Source organism: Pseudomassariella vexata (genome assembly GCF_002105095.1).
Source record: "Pseudomassariella vexata strain CBS 129021 chromosome Unknown BCR38scaffold_18, whole genome shotgun sequence".
Taxonomy (NCBI): Eukaryota; Fungi; Ascomycota; class Sordariomycetes; order Amphisphaeriales; family Pseudomassariaceae; genus Pseudomassariella; species Pseudomassariella vexata.
The window spans coordinates 482,983-501,322 of NW_024467973.1; the positions used below are offsets into that span (position 1 = coordinate 482,983).

The 18,340-nt window shown below is 48.9% G+C and overlaps 3 protein-coding genes across 3 annotated transcripts; 2 read left to right on the top strand and 1 right to left on the bottom strand.

The window, feature by feature from the left end:
• Positions 1-652: 652 nt before the first annotated feature.
• BCR38DRAFT_489848 (P-loop containing nucleoside triphosphate hydrolase protein) lies at positions 653-2,755 on the bottom strand (the record flags this gene model as incomplete). The annotated part of the gene is made up of 1 exon (XM_040864448.1): positions 653-2,755. One exon carries the CDS (start codon positions 2,753-2,755, stop codon positions 653-655), a length of 2,103 nt encoding a protein of 700 aa, XP_040710984.1.
• A 5,520-nt stretch (positions 2,756-8,275) lies between these two features.
• BCR38DRAFT_354133 (P-loop containing nucleoside triphosphate hydrolase protein) lies at positions 8,276-8,521 on the top strand (the record flags this gene model as incomplete). Its single annotated transcript, XM_040856850.1, has 1 exon — positions 8,276-8,521. A coding segment is annotated over one exon (246 nt), but the record flags the coding sequence as incomplete, so codon positions are not given.
• A 140-nt stretch (positions 8,522-8,661) lies between these two features.
• On the top strand, positions 8,662-8,956 carry BCR38DRAFT_324129 (P-loop containing nucleoside triphosphate hydrolase protein; the record flags this gene model as incomplete). The annotated part of the gene is made up of 2 exons (XM_040854796.1): positions 8,662-8,732; positions 8,788-8,956. Coding segments are annotated over 2 exons (240 nt in total), but the record flags the coding sequence as incomplete, so codon positions are not given.
• Positions 8,957-18,340: the final 9,384 nt, after the last annotated feature.

The following is an 18,340-nucleotide window of genomic DNA, read 5'->3' on the forward strand; positions in this document are numbered from 1 at the left end:
CCGATAACGCTCGTCGGCGAACCCGTCCCCTCACGATAGAAGGCGCGCAGCACGCCCTCTCGCCGCGATTCTTGCGAGCGTCTAGACCACGTTACGGTCTATCCACTTGAGCGTATGGTTGAGATGTATACGCTCGACGAGAACCCCAATTAGCAGATACTACGACTTGTCGCGACAAAAAAAAATAGTCGAGCATCTTCTGCACATCAGCAGCATCCCACCCCTGAGGACGAATTTAAGTGCCACATTACCACACTTATCGGTAGTTCAGGCAGGGGTTGTAGCACAGACTTAGGGAGGGACAGGAGGTTTAGTAGTCGTTTGGCTACAAGTTTACCTGTATAACCGCCCGACGCGGCTTAAGGGCCCGCTATATCATCTATAGCCCCTTAAGGGAGTACTTGTAGAGGTACCGAGGGTTAACACCTACGGCGTATTTAATATTATTTTTAATACACATACCTGGCGTAAATTTGACGTACCAATAACCGTACTATATCTAGATTATCCCTATTAGACACCTGTCTTATCCATATTATACTTATTATCAGGTTTAACACTGTTCTTTGTACGCAAGCGTTCGAGGAGGGCATGAAAGTCTCGGATCTTATTTGTCAGAGAACAGAATAAGAGACTGCGTGTAAACGGAGTTCTAGTCATCGATGCCACTCCACTCGCTGTCTTGGCCACCACCAGCACGCCCCGTAGTCGTCTCATCCAACTTCCGCTTTTTGCTTCCAGCAATGGCACCCTTCCTATTATCCTCCCTCTTCTTCTCCCAAGCACTCTTAGACGAGATCTGCGCCTTACTCCCCCGCCGCGACTCCACACCGCGCTCCTTGAGCTTCTTCTTGTCTTCCTTACGGACCTTGGGCAGGGCGTCCATCAGCCACTTGGGCAATCCCTCCTCGCTGCTCTTCCCGGCCTGTTTTTCGCTCAGCGCGATGACGTTGGCAATAAGCGCGAGGTGAGGCACGTCTTCCTTGGTATAGAAGGTGACGGCAACGCCACCTTCGTGACCGGCACGACCGGTGCGTCCAACTCGGTGGACGTAAGCCGCAGAGGATGCTGGTACATCGTAATTGATGACGCCGTTTACACCGCGAAAGTCGATACCGCGCATCAAGAGGTCGGTGGTGATGAGGACCCAGATCTCGCCCGCGCGGAATCGAGTAATGATACTTGATCGCGCCGCGTCCGAAAGTGACGAATGAAGGGATGCGATGCGGGTGGAGCCCCCTGCTTCCACCGGAAACTCAAACTTCAGCTCATCGTGAAGAGACACGGCTCGCTCAATGCTTTGTACGAACACCAAGAAGGGTAGACGCATGTCAGGAAGGGAGTCGCTTGCGACATTTGGATGTAAAAGCTGACGGAGAGTAAACAGCTTACCCCTCTCATTATCACCTGTGAATATGAGACGATGGTTGATGCTGGGAACGGCGGTGTCCTTGAGACCCACCACAAGCCGAATGAGGGGAACGGGCGACGATGAGACTTGCCGCGAGGCAAGTTGCTCCATCACCAACGTCTCGATATTAGACCCCATGGTCGCAGACCAGCACGTCAACCTCAACAGTTCGTGGGTGCAGGATGTCCATATTCCCAGCACCTGATCTCGAAATAAGGGGTCAAGCAGCACATCTCCCTCATCCAATATCAGACTCCTCACATTAGGTAACGTCCTCTTCGACCTGGCCCTTTTGGTCAGAAAATTGAGTAGTAATAATGGGGTTGTGACCAGAATGTCCGCTCTAGTCACTGGCCGAGAACTGGCCTTGTCTGTGCCACCAGGTGCTTCGTCCTCCGAGGGAACTGAAGCATCATCCTCAGAATCTGAACTGTTCCCATCGTCGGGCTCCACCTCTTGCCCTTCCACAGGTATTCTCATGCCCTTCTTGAAAGCCACAATCTTCACACCTGTTCCAACCGCGAGCTTTCGTCCTTCGTTGGCAATTTGGTGAGCCAACTCGCGAGTCGGGGCGACAATAATGGCTTCCAAAGAATGCTCGTTCTGCTGGCCTATTTCAGCTCGTCTCCTCATGATGCTGTTCATGGTCGGTATCAGGAACGACAAGGTTTTGCCGCTGCCGGTAGGGGCCACGGCGAGGAAATGGACGCCTTCATCAGCCGTAATGTTGTTGGTTCCCCCCAATGTGCCCGCCAAAGCTGTTTCTGGCTGCATCAATAAAGGTAAACTGCCCAGTTGCACCTCTGTGGGTATACGATAGCCTTGCTTCGCAATATTCTCGATCAACCTCGCCGAGGCGTTGTATTTGGATTTGAGTTCATTGAACGAAGTCATCAGTTGGGGGAAGAGCGGTTGCTTGGTATCTTTCGTCTTAGCTTTAATTTTCTCCTTCTTCTTGCACTTCTTTATTTTTGCTAGCTTCTCTTCGTGGGAGGATAATAGGGTAAACTTGAGTCGATGTGACCGCAGCACCTGGCGCACGTCCTCTTCGTCGAGCTGCGCCGAAGGGACCAGATTCTCAGCCTGGACTGCTGGAGTATTTTCGATTGCTTCGGGTGTGATAGCTTGTTTCTTGTTCTCCTTTGGTGCAAAGAAGTCGACATCGTCGGCCCCGTCGTCGGTGGAAGGTTGCGCTAGTGGGGCTTCGTTGGCTCGTTTCCGCTTGACTCCTCGCGTTGGGTCATGGTAAAGCTGGGGGTTTGTCGGTTTTTGTGGGAGAGTGGCAGCGCTGGATTTACCAGCGCCCTTTTTAGTTCCTCTGGACAGAATCTTGAGGATATCCATGGTTTCGTTGCTTATATTCTGAGCAATGTGAGGTCCTCGGATCGTGACGGTCGCCTTGACCTCTACTGGTGTAAAAGATTTTGGCGGTGAGACTTGGCAGTAGCGAAGATACGAAGTACTATGTACCTCGAGCTTTAATAGTGGGGCTTAACCTAAATGCTTACTGTAGACTAGGGCTTCGGGATTGATTTGTACTGTTTTCTAACAGAGGACTAGTGGCACACAGTCCACTGGCGGAGCCCTAGTTACTCCGTAACAATGTACACTAGTTAGATAGGTAACATTCTACCGTTACACCTGACGGAGGTTAACTTAGCTCAATCAACATCACAATCCTCCATGAGGTTATGAGCCCTCTCGCTAACGCGCATCACGAATAATCGCATTTCTGAAGCGTTATTCGTCATCATCATCATCATTTCGATCAGTTGCCCAATTTTCGGCCTCTGATTCGACCTTTATTTCGCAAAGTTGGCCATCGAAGGTCCGCTAAGGTAGGTACACGAATCTGCTGCAACCTGCAGCATCTGCAACTTCGGCAGCATCATCAACATCATCTGCATCATCTGCAGAATCATCATCAACATCACCTGCATCATTTGCAGCATCATCCATCATCATCATTGTTCAAATTTGACGATAATCCATTCTATTTGACACCAAACTGCAGTGCAGCAGAAACCTGCCTGCTGTTGCAAACCTTCGTTGCAACATCTGGTGAATCGCGCGTGAAAAACACGTGAAAAACACCAAGCCGAATCATCATCATCATCATCATCATCGCGAAATTTCGTATCTCCGTACAAGATGGAGAGCTTCGCACCAAGAATCTCGATTAAACCCTTGACGGGCCAAATTACCCACGAAGCATGGACGCAATCCATCCTCGATGTCTCCAAGATCATGAAATCAACACAAGTCTTGGAAATGAGCAATAGACCACCCGATGCCCAGAAGAATGAGCAGGAAGAATGGGATCAAAAGGAAGTGACCCTTCGCTACATGCTAGAGCAGTCGATAGCGGAAAATATCATGAATGACATGATAAACCTTGGCTATACAAACGAATCAGTCCAAGACTGCTTGACAAAAGCAGAACAGGCTGTTTGGCAGAATCAATTCGGCAACAACTACAATCAACAGGGGAGATTTCTGACCATTTGTCTTGATATGTCTAAATTCAAGGATACAAGAGCATGGGTTAAAGAGCTTCTCTTCCTCAAGATAAAGATGGAGAAGGAACACGACATGAAGTTCTCCGAAAGCTTTATGATAGGAATCATTCATCAAGCAATGACGAAACAAGACAAGCACCTTGGCGATCGTCTCAAGGATTTGATCGCAGCTACCAAGATGGATTTCCAGAAAGTCCTTGCTTTTCTTCACGAAAACACAACAACAGTCGGCAAATCTCTGTCAAATGTTCATTCTGGCAGAGACAATGGCAGAGACAATGGCAGAAACAACAGCAACAACGGAAGAGTAAGTCGAGATGGATATATGAAACCTGACAAGAAGAAGGAAGCCCAAAAGAAGACCGAAAATGAGTCATACTGCAGAATTTGCAACCGCGATCATTCTGAGAATGAAGAAGGCAAGAAAGGCGAAAAGATCTGCAAACATATGACACAACCAGAGGGATGGAAGACAAATCAAGCAACGAGAACACGAATGGAGGTCCTTCTCGGTAAAGAAGCTGTGACCAAGATATTGAACAAGAAGGTACGGTTTGAGAACACCACTATACCGAGCAATAATTATTGTAGACCGTTGAAGCCAGCCACAAGTGTATTCAACGAGACGAATTGGGATGATCAACCACAGGAAACTCCATCTCACACGGAAACGCGCCCACGTCGTGAGAAAAAGAAACCAGAGAAGTTTCCTGGTATGACTGACTGGTATGAAGCCAGAGAACAACAGAAGAAGCAGAATAAGCAGAAGGATCAACCAAAACCAAAGCTAAAGAGACTGACGAATCTAAATCTGGGTTCGGATCAGGACGAACACGATCTTCCTATTGAAGGTTTTAGTGCCTTCAATATGATGAGAATAGACGAATTAGCTCATCTTGATGGCTTGGTTTTCTCATGCTTAAGACTATCTTCGGATGAAATCTTTCCCGTTGAATGCCCATTACAAATGAGAAGCTTTCTCAATCAATATGAACGACAGATAATCGCGAAGAACGACATTGCAATTCCCAAAGGGTACAAGGGAGCCATGAAATCACCAGAGAAGGATTTTTGGCAGGAAGCAATGGAGAATCAGGTCCAGAAACTCCAAGACAAGGGCACATGGACATTGATTCACAAGGAAGAGGTTCCTGTCGGCCATAAAGTGTTACCAGGCCAATGGGTTCACGATACAAAAGATGACAAAGGAATGATCGACTCATTTCGGAGCAGATGGGTCGTTTGTGGCAATTTCCAAGAAGTTGATCCTAATGGAACAGATACATATGCAATGGTTGCATTCCAGATGTCTGTTAAGGTCTTCTTGGTCAACGTTGCTTTGAAAGATCTCGAATGCGTTGTTTGGGATATCGAAACTGCTTTTCTCAACGCAAATATCAAATCAGACAAACCGATATACGTTCAACAGCCAACAGGATTCCATAAGGGACGAGACATGGTATGCAAGTTGAATAAAGCACTCTATGGATTGCGAACATCAGCAATGCTTTGGAACGAAGATATTGTAGTTGAAATCAATAAGCTTGGATTTAAGCAGATGTCAACGGATCTCTGCGTTTTCCACAACGAACCAGTCGACGTATATCTGCTAATTTATGTCGACGACTTCCTTATTGGTGCTAAGAAGAAAGGACTAGAATATATGGAAGCCAACTTTACCAAATACAAGTACAAGGACCATGGTAATGTTACAAAGTTCCTTGGTATTGAGGTAATTAGGGATCGTCCGAATCGCCGAATTCTGATGCATCAAAAGACATACATCCAATCAATGTTTCACAAATTCGCAAAGGGACCTCAACGACAGCAAAGGACACCAGGCAACGTCGCTGAGTTTGATGACGATGAGGATCCAGTTGGTGACCAAGAGAAAGGCTTATATAGCCAGATTATCGGAAAACTCCATTGGTGTGGCATTACAAGGCCAGATATCTGCCAGAGATTGAATCAACTGGCTAGAGCGTTGTCAAAACCAACACGCCAGCATTTGATAGCTGTTGACGAGATGATTCATTATTTGAATCTGACAGCAACATTGGGAATATGCTTTGGCGGGTTGCAATATGACACTAGCAACACAGGCCTTATGGCAATGGCAGACGCGAGTTTTGCTGATGACAAGAAAACTCGTTATTCAACAGCGGGCCATATCGTATTTCTGACTGGCGGTGCCTTGTACTGGAAATCAGCGCTACAAGGACTCGTCACTTTATCGACAACGGAGGCAGAAGGCATAAATCTCACTCCAACTGCCAAGTCACTATTGTATACAGCCGAAATGCTTAAGGAATATGATATGGATCCGGAGAGACCATATCTACTCTATACCGATAGCGCGAATGCGATGATGCTCATCAAGGATCGCCAAACCAACGCCCGAACACGTCACATTGATGTTCGCCTCAAATGGATTTAACAAACGATCAAAGAAGGCAAAATAGATGTCAAACACATCAGCGGCATGTTGATGGCAGCAGACGGGTTGACGAAGCTATTGAAGAAGGCGAAACACGAGAAGTTTATCGAGATGCTGGGCATGGTCACAATCAACGAATTCACAAATGGCAGATGAATTGAAAGTTGAGCGGTCACGAGCGGCAGAATCGCTATGAGATTTATTGACAAAAGTCGCTAAATTGACGATTTGACGGCTGAAATTCATCAAATTGGAATATCAGCTTACGCTGGGAGGCAGTAACAGAGGACTAGTGGCACACAGTCCACTGGCGGAGCCCTAGTTACTCCGTAACAATGTACACTAGTTAGATAGGTAACATTCTACCGTTACACCTGACGGAGGTTAACTTAGCTCAATCAACATCACAATCCTCCATGATTTTCCAACGGTTATAACATAAAAGGCTGTCAGTATGTTAGGTCTGTCTGAGTTGTTACGCAAAAGTGAGATTAAGACCTCGGCGGCGTTCAGAAAGCTGCGCGTAGAAACGCTACTGCTATGTAACTTTAGCGCAGATGAATTTCTACATATAACTTACGTGTTTTCATATTAACGAGAGGCTTAGCAAATACGCCGATAAACCTAGCGTCCGTGTCCGGTGTTCTGGAGAAACGAGTCGCTCCTAACTGCTCAAGCTTTTACATCTGTTGCTCTAATCACTCTCTTCACGACACCTGTGTTGATATTCATACAGACCATGCCCATACTGTCCAGTGTGTTAGTAGCTTCGATCGTATTTAGGAGTACTACAGCTACACCATTGGTCCAAATGATGGTAATAACTTGAAAGTTGACTAGCAGCAAAATAAATCCGCTATCAGCCTGCAGTCTTTAACACAACAGCCAACGCAGCCCGAGTAGATGCAAAAAAGGCATTTTATCATATTCAAAAGCCAGAAATTCGGATAGGACGCATGAAAGGGTGCCAATTTGACGGATATTAACATCAGGATTAAACGTGGGTCTATCACCATACTCATCGGGCCCGTAGGGAGTGGCAAGTCTATGTTCTTCGACAGTATCCTCGGCGAGACAGTCTCCCAGATCCAGACGCGAGAGCAAACACCCGCTCATATAGCATACTGTGCGCAACAGCGATAGCTCGAGAACATTTTAATTCGTGGGAACATTTTCGGGGTATCACCATATGCAGGAAGTGGTACAGCATTGTAAAGTTTGCCTGTGGCTTGGATGCCGACGTGGAGCAACTTGAGAAAGGAGATCAAACCAAGGTCTCAAGCAAGTGGCTAAATCTTTTAGGAGGCCAGAAACAGCGCATTGCAAGCTGAAATCTCATATTTTCACGAGTTTTACTTACAAAGGTTATCAATTTCTAGGCCCTGGTCAGAGCAACAGTCTACTCAAGACGCAATATACTACGGTATCAGGCCAAAGTTTTCACCCCTTTGACAAGTACCAGTGGACCACTGTCAAGGTAACGCTATACTGATTCTTGCCTAGCCTACTCATGGTAACGAAAAGGTACTTCCACCTCTGATTCCAACTTGCTGTTAACGCGTCCTAACTATCGCGTATTCAGCAACTACAATGGGGACTAAACACCTTACAGAAGCGGATCGCCAACGAATTCGAACCCTATATTTCGACGGTGGTAAATCGAAAGCCGAAATTCACACTACTACAACGTTTTTTCTTAATCATATTCAGACGGCTATGAAGGTCCCTTCAAGCCAGGTAGCAAAAAGTTAGCGCGTGCCTAGGTGGGGCATGGTACAAACACGCAATAGAAAACTTACAAGTGGGCGCTGGTCGGCTGAATGGAGTTTGCATATTTAGTTGCTGCACACAGGTAGTTAACTGTGTTCAGTCTCTTCATCTCGAATGTATCACTAACTTGAAACCAGGCCCGACTTGGAACCAGTTCTGAAGGGCATCTTAATTTATATGGAGCCCCAACAGCACATTGCCATCTGCGGTCGCTCAAGCAGCGGGAAAAGCTCTCTGGTCCTTTGTCTCCTGAAGATGTTCGACACCCAAGCCGGTCACATCAGCATCGACGGTGTCGACACCGAGTCTTTCCCATGTGCCGAGGCTCGCTCACATATCAACCTGGTGCCCCAAGACACTTTTCTCTTGCCGGGAACCGTGTGATTCAATATCAGCAATCCCTTCGGCCGCGCGTCAGACGACATCATCTAAGCCTTGGGGCGCGTGAGACTATGGGAGATTGTGAGGGAGCAAGACGGCCTAGACAAGGAAATGGACACGCCGCTTGGCCGGCTGGGTAGGAACAACTACTCTGTTTTGCGAGGGCTATGGTCAGACATAATAGAATCCTGATACTCGATGAGGCTACCAGCAGGTACGTATCCAAACCACCTTTCGCAGATATGAGACATCAAGTTAATCATTTCTAGTGTCGACAGCGACACAGAAGCCATAATGCAGGATATGATTGACACTGGATTCAAACAGTGCACCGTTCTTGCTGCCATGCATCGCGTGAAGCACATTGCGATGTATGAAAAGGTCGCGTTATTGGATAATGGCGTATTGGCTGACTTTGACGAGACTAAGAAGTTGCTGGACATGGAGTCAAGGTTTGCGGATCTTTACAGGTCGAACACCAAGGGAGATGGACCTCGAATACCTTCAATTCGAGGGCTTGCCAGATCTCCGGAGGGACGCCGGCGACACGCTTACAGCACGTACACATGATGAGAAGGCAAAATTACTAGCTGAGAGGTTCTTCCCAGACCCGTATATAGATCTATCGGACCTCGATCGCGGCCTATTACAGACGAGACCAGAGCTGAACGTCCCTAGGGAGGTGACCACAATGGATATCGAGTCTATCATCAAAGGAACGGCTGCTCGGAAGGCTCCCGGCGACGACCTGATCCCCACTGGCCTGCTAAAGGCCTGCGGTGAACCCCTATGGGAGATCCTAGCGGATCTGGCAACAGCTAGCTTTAGGCTGGGGTACTACCCGGAGCGCTTCCGCTCAGCGAGGGTGGTTATTATCCCTAAGCCTAATAAAACGACAGCTCAGAAGCAGACCCCTGGCGGCTGGCGCCCCATTGCCCTGCTTAGCACGGTAGGGAAGGTAATAGAGACGGCGATGAGCCAGCGTATCACCAAAGTAGCTGAGGCGGCCGGCCTACTACCAAACGGCCAAATGGGTAACCGCGCTGGGAGGTCCACCGAGCTGGCAATACGTATAGTTGAGGACGTGGTCTATACGGCGTGGAGACGCGGGGGCATCGCCTCGCTGCTACAGCTAGACATCAAGGGGGCATTCGATACGGTCAATTACAGACGGCTGATTTCCATATTAGCCCGGAAAGGCTACCCGGAGTGGGTTCAGGAGTGGGTACGCAGCTTCGTGGAGGATAGAACGGTACGCCTCCGGTTCGATGGCAAGGAGTCAGAGCCAATCCCCCTACGAGCTGGCGTCCCCCAGGGGTCACCGCTATCCCCGATACTGTTTATATTATACATTTCAACGCTGTACGAGGAGCTAGCGGAGCAGCATCCACTACTTTTAGTAGTCGGGTTCGCGGACGACACGAACCTGCTAAGCGTCGGCACCGATCCAGACACGACCTGCCGCCGCTGGAGAGCGCATGGGCTACGTGTCAGCGGTGGGCAGTGAGGCACGGGATGGAGTTCGCTCCTGACAAGAGTGAGCTAATGCACTTTACTAGGGCCCGAGAGCCCTTGCCGCAAAGTATTCGCCTTGGGGACGCCACAGTGTCGCCGGTAGTCTCAGCGAGGTTCCTAGGAGTCTGGTTCGACCGCAAACTGACGTGGCACGCCCATGTTGAGCGTGTTAAAACAAAAATGGCAACTCAAAAGCTAGCCCTGACAAAGCTAGTCAATATGTCGTGGGGCTGCGATCTTATACGGGCGAGGCTGTTATATACGGTGGTTATCCGTAGCGCGATTGCCTTCGGGGCGACTGCGTGGCATACTATAAGTGAGGAACCGGCAGGGCCAGCTAAGAGCCTGATGGGGATACAGAACGAGTGCCTCCGGGTAGTCTGTGGTGCCCACAAAGCGACGCCGGTTCGCCACCTGGAAGCAGAAGCAGCAATCCCGCCACTAGACCTCTATCTTAGTGCCCGGGCTGCTAAGTTTGAAGAACGGCTACGGCTTAGCGGGAAGAGAAATCTGCTTCGCAGCGCGAGCGCTAAAGCGTCACATATACTCCGGCAGGATAGGCCGGCGAAGAGGAAGCAGGCGTCGCAGCTACTCCGACCGGCAGGGTACACTATGGAGAAGGAGGCCCGGGGCTCCGAGTGGATGAGTGAGGAAAAGGAGGTCCCGGCTGCCCTCCTCGACCACTGGAGGAAGAGATGGCTCACCGGAGCAGAGCATCACGATCGCCAGCGACGCGCTATCGCTGAGGAACCGGAGGGCCCTTCGATGCAGATACCGAAAGGGGGCAAGTATTTCGGCCTGAACCGACTGGAGGCGTCTACGCTGTGCCAGATCAGGACGGAAAAAATAGGACTAGCAGCCTTCTTATTCAAGACAGGGGCTTTTGGCGTGTACTCGCCGCTATGCCGCTGTGGCGATGCCCCTGAGACGGCAGAGCACGTAATCCTCTTTTGCGGGCTGTTGGAAGGACCGAGGGAACGATTACGGGCCGCCATCGCACCACGGCCACTATACTCTCGCAGAGACCTCGCAACGGCAACAGGAGAACCAGTAGTTAGTGGGACTATTGTAAGATGGCTGCTAGGGACGGGTCGGACAGCTTCAAGGCCCAGATAGCATCGATCTTCTCAGGGGGGACTTTGTTGGTAGGTTGAGAACCAACGTAGTATGGTAGTGAACGCAACGCAGTCGCCAATAGGGCGAACCGACGACGCAGCGTATGTATTTAGTCCAGCCATTAGGGCACGGTTTGACATACGGGAGTACTAGTAGAGGTACCGGGGGCTTCGAGCCTACGGCGTATTTAATAATAATAATAATATATATTAGCCCGTAATGCTAACGTAGGAGTAAAGTAACTCTAGAAATCCTTTATTATATTGACTTAGGGACCGGGCTTTTGGGTCTTTCTTTTCAGTTTTTGGATGAATTATGTAAGCGTGTTCTTAGGAGTATTGAAGGACCTGTGTAAGAAGAGGAAGAAAACGCAATCGGCCAGGCAAGTAGCAATTGATTTCATTCTCTTCGCCTGTTGAGGCACCAGTTGTTCTGATGACCTGTTGAGGTCTTATCCTGTTGCTCGTGCCTATTGAGGACAGCATGATATAGGTACTATCCATCCAGTATGAAACTAAGGTGAGAGTCGTAAATAAAGGAAGATATTATAGTAAAGATGCACCTTACTATTTATACCAGATCGTAAAGCATTCATAACTCTTTACGAAATCTCGATGAATATCCATTTTAACTGGAGCCGACAACAATAACAGCTTTAAGGGAGCTAAATATATGTAGCAAGGACACAAAAAACTTATTCTTCAATCCTGCTAAGCCACCTCAAGCTACATTGAGTTATCCAAAGCCCAGTTAGATAGACGAATATACCCAGTACATGAGAGCAACCATCATCCATCTCCTGCATCGCTATCATGCCATAAGGCAAAACATTATTTTTTTATTATTATTAAATACGCCGTAGGCTCGAAGCCCCCGGTACCTCTACTAGTACTCCCGTATGTCAAACCGTGCCCTAATGGCTGGACTAAATACATACGCTGCGTCGTCGGTTCGCCCTATTGGCGACTGCGTTACGTCCACTACCATACTACGTTGGTTCTCAACCTACCAACAAAGTCCCCCCTGAGAAGATCGATGCTATCTGGGCCTTGAAGCTGTCCGACCCGTCCCTAGCAGCCACCTTACAATAGTCCCACTAACTACTGGTTCTCTTGTTGCCGTTGCGAGGTCTCTGCGAGAGTATAGTGGCCGTGGTGCGATGGCGGCCCGTAATCGTTCCCTCGGTCCTTCCAACAGCCCGCAAAAGAGGATTACATGCTCTGCCGTCTCAGGGGCATCGCTACAGCGGCATAGCGGCGAGTACACGCCAAAAGCCCCTGTCTTGAATAAGAAGGCTGCTAGTCCTATTTTTTCCGTCCTGATCTGGCACAGCGTAGACGCCTCCAGTCGGTTCAGGCCGAAATACTTGCCCCCTTTCGGTATCTGCATCGAAGGGCCCTCCGGTTCCTCAGCGATAGCGCGTCGCTGGCGATCGTGATGCTCTGCTCCGGTGAGCCATCTCTTCCTCCAGTGGTCGAGGAGGGCAGCCGGGACCTCCTTTTCCTCACTCATCCACTCGGAGCCCCGGGCCTCTTTCTCCATAGTGTACCCTGCCGGTCGGAGTAGCTGCGACGCCTGCTTCCTCTTCGCCGGCCTATCCTGCCGGAGTATATGTGACGCTTTAGCGCTCGCGCTGCGAAGCAGATTTCTCTTCCCGCTAAGTCGTAGCCGTTCTTCAAACTTAGCAGCCCGGGCACTAAGATAGAGGTCTAGTGGCGGGATTGCTGCTTCTGCTTCCAGGTGGCGAACCGGCGTCGCTTTGTGGGCACCACAGACTACCCGGAGGCACTCGTTCTGTATCCCCATCAGGCTCTTAGCTGGCCCTGCCGGTTCCTCACTTATAGTATGCCACGCAGTCGCCCCGAAGGCAATCGCGCTACGGATAACCACCGTATATAACAGCCTCGCCCGTATAAGATCGCAGCCCCACGACATATTGACTAGCTTTGTCAGGGCTAGCTTTTGAGTTGCCATTTTTGTTTTAACACGCTCAACATGGGCGTGCCACGTCAGTTTGCGGTCGAACCAGACTCCTAGGAACCTCGCTGAGACTACCGGCGACACTGTGGCGTCCCCAAGGCGAATACTTTGCGGCAAGGGCTCTCGGGCCCTAGTAAAGTGCATTAGCTCACTCTTGTCAGGAGCGAACTCCATCCCGTGCCTCACTGCCCACCGCTGACACGTAGCCCATGCGCTCTCCAGCGGCGGCAGGTCGTGTCTGGATCGGTGCCGACGCTTAGCAGGTTCGTGTCGTCCGCGAACCCGACTACTAAAAGTAGTGGATGCTGCTCCGCTAGCTCCTCGTACAGCGTTGAAATGTATAATATAAACAGTATCGGGGATAGCGGTGACCCCTGGGGGACGCCAGCTCGTAGGGGGATTGGCTCTGACTCCTTGCCATCGAACCGGAGGCGTACCGTCCTATCCTCCACGAAGCTGCGTACCCACTCCTGAACCCACTCCGGGTAGCCTTTCCGGGCTAATATGGAAATCAGCCGTCTGTAATTGACCGTATCGAATGCCCCCTTGATGTCTAGCTGTAGCAGCGAGGCGATGCCCCCGCGTCTCCACGCCGTATAGACCACGTCCTCAACTATACGTATTGCCAGTTCGGTGGACCTCCCAGCGCGGTTACCCATTTGGCCGTTTGGTAGTAGGCCGGCCGCCTCAGCTACTTTGGTGATACGCTGGCTCATCGCCGTCTCTATTACCTTCCCTACCGTGCTAAGCAGGGCAATGGGGCGCCAGCCGCCAGGGGTCTGCTTCTGAGCTGTCGTTTTATTAGGCTTAGGGATAACAACCACCCTCGCTGAGCGGAAGCGCTCCGGTTCCCAATACAATTCACACCCCATATGCACTCGCATCATGCTATCTCGTGATATTATTGGTTGAATCAAGCATGACTCCTTCCCCCCGTTACCCAGTTCGGCACCGCGTGTGAATCTCAACTGGCATGCTTATCTCCATACTTATTGAGTCTGTCAGAGTGCTGGATGCATAGCACCAGTATAGGGACGTGCAGTCATGGCCCAATATGGAAGTCTTGGTATACCGAAGAATTGGAGGAACTAGTGCCCTACGGCTTCGATATACGGGGTCTACAGCTCCGACTCCGGGCTCAAGCTATCTATGTAAGGGAAGGTATCTGGGAAGAAGATAGGAAGGTTAGAGATCAATGAAACACTTTGGGCACCCCTACCTGAGACCGCTGGTGACCTCTAGTGACCACCCGGTGCTAAGCGGGAGGGACGCGTACTACTCCCCATCACTCTGTGCTATTGCCTTCGGCCTCGCCGTACCCTGAAAGAGTCCTTGTGTGGCTCCTGTGGGCATATTCCTGAAGGCCTAGGTTCACTCCATCTCCAGAGGCTTTGATGATGATGGTGACTATCATAGAGGCTGGCTCGATTGAGCCACCCGGCGGATTTCGCAAATTTCAGTACCTAAGCTAAATCTATACGACCAGATTATATACCTCACAGATTGAGGACTGAATAAGCATAAACTGCTGGCTAGACATGCATTCCTGGTTCACATTTTTCACGTGATATCCTGGCTAACATCACACAAGTACTGACATGCGGTTAATATTGCGCCTATTCGACAACTTTCTTCTTTTCTTTCTAGGTCTCCTTTTTATACGGGTTGAATATTGTAACGGGGTAAGGCCGGACATCAGGGAAATAGGTTACGGGGGCTAGGGAGGGCTCCCCTGTCTTCCTTACTTCAAAAAGGGACACGGAGATAACAGGCGACTTTCAACTCGTCACCTTTTTCATCATCTTATTCAATCAACTTGACTTTTGCACTCCATTCTAGTTAGCCAGATCTTCAATCATGTGGTTCTTTTCTATATGCATTTAGACACTATTTTCGAAATCCTATTATTCTGCCCTCATCCTAGCCTTGATAATGACAGAGGATTGTATCTTTCTCTGATCAGAGCAATCTAGTGCCAGTAAGAGCTTCAATTCGACTTACAGAGCCAGACGTCTTGTTCTGAGAATTATCCCGCCACGAGTATCAGAGGCACATCCGACCAACTCGCGCACCAGACTTGCAAGAGCGAAGCTCTTGCAACCAGTACCACGATCTTCGTCTGATCAGACCAACAGATGGGATCTGTTGGTACTGGAGCCGTCTGTTCAGTGTGTTAGGTGGTAGGTATATCCTACTGACCGCCTGACCCCATTTCACTATAAGAAAGATGATAGAAATACAGAAAGTCCCTGTAATGCTAGAACTATATGAATACGAAGAATGCCACAGCGCTGGCGATTACAGAACCACATAGTGCTGTATATAGCAGTTAGTGGGACCAAATGTCAGTAACACTGACATTTCTAGATCTTTTGATCTATTGGCTTAGGGGCTTGGTCCTCCTCTTGTGACAAAGATGTGAAGCAAATCGTATTTAGCGAAGTCGTGAACTTTTCACAACGAGCTTATCAACAAAACGTAATTTATGAATCATGTTTCTCCTCGCAGAAATATACATAATACACCATCGCTAATTCAACTGTTATCATACTATGGGCCAATTGCCATCGAGATTAGTTATGGAGGAAGATGCATCACACTGCAATCCACCTCAACCAATTGCAGAATGGAGGAATTGAGGCGAGTTGCAGGAAGGAAAGGCTTTCAGGAATAAACTGGTTGTTTGCACCGCTTCGTCAACTTAATCTTTCGGGGAATGTGCGTTGGTTGCATGTACGTGGTGTGGTGTTGGTTAGCGACTCCGCTAGTCCGGTTACGGCACAAACAAAACCCGGACAGTGACAGATATAAGTACTGCTTCATACCTACGTAAATAATACCGCGTGCTAGGAAATAGCTCATGGTGAGTTGGCTGGTCATTAATATTTACAATTTCATGGATTGCCTACTTTCCTAGGTTCTACGTCTTCAGTCGTCTGCTTCCTCAGTCTTCTACTTGACGCAGTTGCCTTCTCGACGGAAACTCCACTCGATGAAGCGCAAATTAGAATACTATTGATACGTGACCCCATGGGGGGTTACCCTACAGCAATAGATAAGATAGATAAGATAAGATAAGAGCTATAAAAGAGCTCTGCCAGGCCAGAATAGCTGACCTGGCCATCCTTTTCCAATACAACAATTCACACCCCATATGCACTCGCATCAGACACGGAAGTTCCGGAAAAGAGCCAAGACTAGCGAGCTTAGTAGGGCGGGGCCCCAAGGCTTCTAGCCATGAGACGATAACCAGGATAGCGAATATAGGAGTTCGAAGAGGAAATGCAGAAGGTCCCGAGACTACCAAGGTAATGCAGCGGTTATCAGACTAACGAGTTTTGGACTTCGAGCCTGTTGTATCCCGACCGATATCAAGACGCATTTTTCGTACTTTTCTGAGTCTGCTCTGAAAACTCCTAACCTACGGAAGCCTGTCGGGATTTTAAATAGTTTAAATACTGATCAGACGCCATTGAACCGGAGTTTTCCAACGCTGAGTCGCTTAGCATTTCTACTACTGGTAATCATCCCAACCCACCCCCGGTGCCCCTGTAACACCACCAGCAGTCAAGCCCCCTCATTGTACTATTCCTGCGGCTGCTGTGCCTCCCACGCCAGGACTTCCGCAAACCACTGCTGACATTCCGCCCTGACGCAAGCTTCGTTCATTGGGTAGTCTTATTTCACGAGATTGTCTCCTGTACAGCGCAGAAGTTTACCTTTCTTGCTCCGTCGATTCGCTTCAACAGCATTGTTGCATTCTTCAGGAGAGCCGGGATCGTATTAGGTTTCATAACCTGGAATCAAGTGGCCACAACGACCCTTGTAGGTATACTTGATACACATCGCGAGTGTCTGGTTGTAAGAAGCGTTAGTACACATGCAAGAATGCTTAGATAAACTTACTGAGATAGGTAATAGCTAAGTGGAATAAAAAGTTTAATTTGCTCTTTTGGATAGACCATTATTGAATAGAACGAGAAAAGGGCATGAGAGACCGGTTGGAATTTATAACCGGAACTTCAGGACCGGAATTTCGATTACATCGTCGCAGCGGTTGATGTACCAAGACTCTCTCATCTTTGAAGAATATGATATCTTGCAGTCCGGCTTGCCACATTTGATCCCGGGCAAAATATTTCTGCATAAACTTATGCGGGTTTACACATTGGCTCGCCGTTGCAGCCACGAGGATTGACAGTCAGTATGCGGGGCCAACATCCATCACTTGCCAGTCCCAGATGCACCATCTGCATATAATTAATTCCTGTTGCATATCGCTTAGTTTGGTGTGTTCTCGAATTTTACAGCTGCACCATTGGGTGCTCGAAACACTGCACCACTAGGTGCTTAGGTTAGCGCACCTTCCATGCATATAGTGAAACCACCCTGTTTCGGGAACTGGTGCGCATGAATTGAGGTATGTAATTGGGCAGTCCCTTCTTGAGCACTGACACTGTTACCGGTTCTTAAATAGACCGTGATTCGGTGGTCATTGCTCGAGTCGGCACTTTGCACCGCGGCTTGTTTGACAGTGTACATTTGGGGAAATATTGACATGCTAGTATTCATCCCTGCTTGCACATAATGACGGCGTCGGCATTAGGTTTATACTTGGATTTTATGTTCCCGTTGAAGGAGCAAAAGGAGGGCACATATGCCTAACCTGTATGTATTGTAGCTAACTCTGGTCCTCTCTTCGAGGGTCTATGTATGGAAACAAAAGGGTTCTTATATAGTCAATGAATGGTAGACTTGCTGATTAATTCAGACAAGTTGTAGAAGCATATAGATAAGTAGGGAATGTTCTATCCTCGCCACATTTCTCGTAATAGAGGTATGTGGGGATGGTCGCCGTTCTAGGTGGCGATAGTGGCAAGTATAGGACCCACATAGCCCACAGGGCCCATATTGTCCAACTTTTATCCATGGCGGCTTTTGAGCTGGTGGCTTCTCGCCATTCCGAACTCTTACTGCGACAACCAGGGAAGATATTCCCTCGAATTCAAACCCAGCCGCTCAAACTCCAGCTTACATAGATGCAGATTCACTTCATGCAACCCTTCTAGGCGTGGCTGTCGCCGCGGCCTGGAATTAGTGGCCAAGGTTTCTTTGAGCCGCAGCCGACAGCTTCCGCGGATATAACATGCATGCTTCATATTCAGTCTCCTTCGATCTTCAAAGTCACATAGGTAGAGAAATCGACATCCT